General features: G+C 33.1%; 1 protein-coding gene across 1 annotated transcript; it reads left to right on the top strand.

Moving 5' to 3' along the window:
- Positions 1-9: 9 nt before the first annotated feature.
- On the top strand, positions 10-954 carry LOC108378220 (uncharacterized; the record flags this gene model as incomplete). The annotated part of the gene is made up of 1 exon (XM_017634511.1): positions 10-954. A coding segment is annotated over one exon (540 nt), but the record flags the coding sequence as incomplete, so codon positions are not given.
- Between the last annotated feature and the right edge of the window lie 776 nt (positions 955-1,730).

The following is a 1,730-nucleotide window of genomic DNA, read 5'->3' on the forward strand; positions in this document are numbered from 1 at the left end:
TGTACGCAGGAGCGAACAGTATATGAATCTCGTCTAGATGCACTGGAAAATGGTAGCTTAAGCGGATATCAACGCAAGAAAATTATTGTACCATCAACAGCTTGCCTTTGGGTAATAATATCCTACATCCTTACCGGCACCGTTATGTTTGCGAATTGGGAAAAATGGTCCTTTCTCAACTCCTTCTACTTCTGCATGACTTCCCTGTGTAAAATTGGGTTTGGAGATTTCGTACCTGGAGCGTCATTGATCACTGCAGCTGATATTGATGCGGCAGCAGTGAAAATAAAAGAAGATGCTTCTGCCGATCCTGAAGAAATTTTTAATATGCAATTAATAACCGATCAAAATTCCAAATTAGCAATCAATTTCTTTTATATGCTTATCGGCATGGGCCTGGTATCAATGTGCTACAATTTGATGCGTGAGGCGGTACGCATGAAAATAAATGAGATCAAAGAGGATACGAAATTGTGCCTGGAAGATACGCGTATACGTTTTATGGGCTGCTGTGGGACGCGTGAATACTATGACGACGTTTACTACTAAAATATACCATTTAAAGACATACGATAATATTTATTTTGTGTGTTGAGTGGATGTAAAATCGACGAGTAAAGAGGAATGTGAATTTGTAATAATGTTTGGATTTTTATCAACAAGAGGTACTTAAGTGGTCAAAGCCATTGACCACTAATATGAAATTAAATGTGTGTACAAATATAAATATTTACAATTGTGCGTAATTGCGGGAATGTTTTCATAATCGTTGTGCTTTTGAATCGTTAATGTTTTTTTTTGCGTTAAACAAAATGTATATGGCAACTGGGTACAAATTCGGCAAAAAGGTGAGGATCGATTTTTCAACAATACTTTAAGTATAAATCCACAACTCAACATCTGCGTGTTGTTTTTCCTATATTAGACCTTGCCATACTTAATATAATATTATTAGCATAAAGAGATTGATATCCTAAAAAATAGCCGGTGGCGAAAAAAATTAAACAATACAGATTGGCGGTATTCAATGCAGACATTCATGGCTAAATAAAAGAAGAGCTCATTAAGAAAAATAAAATAGTATGTAGATATGTAAATGTTCCATTCAATCTTAAGCGTAGAACAATTATAAAATAAAATATGTATGTATATTGCAAACATTAGGCGAATATAACACCATGTTACAAAATCAAGAAAATTGCACGAATTTTTTAAGCGACAGATTGCAGGTCCTAAGCGTAGTCGAGTGTTGTTTTTGAAAATCCATTAAACATCTTGAAAATCTCCACTAATTCATAAACTATTCTTAGCTAAGGTTTTGCTAGCAGTTTTAATTTAAAATATGGGTTTAGTTAAGAATTTTAAAATAAATAATAAGGTAAGCAATTTTGTTTTTAACTTTTTTTAATGTATTTTTTCTGATAAGCTGAACTATAAAAAAAAACCCACTTAAGCAAACATTTTTTAGTTGTTTAGCATAAAATTTTTTAAGTTGAATAACTCAGTCTGTTTTAACCCGATTTTTTATTAAACGTTCTCTTTGAATCAATTCAGGGCTAGTATGGTTGCTTTATGAAATAGTGCTTAAAACATCGCCAACGTTGAAAAAAGTGAACAAAATTGTGTGACTTGGCGAGCACACACATTAGGACGGGTCAATTTGTATGTCAGAAATTGATTATAGACCCATGATTTCTTCGGCAAATTTGCTTAGAATTACACGTAGAATC

This window comes from Rhagoletis zephyria, unplaced genomic scaffold (assembly GCF_001687245.7).
Source record: "Rhagoletis zephyria isolate East Lansing unplaced genomic scaffold, Rhagoletis_zephyria_1.1 Rzeph_scaffold_13611, whole genome shotgun sequence".
Lineage (NCBI taxonomy): Eukaryota > Metazoa > Arthropoda > Insecta > Diptera > Tephritidae > Rhagoletis > Rhagoletis zephyria.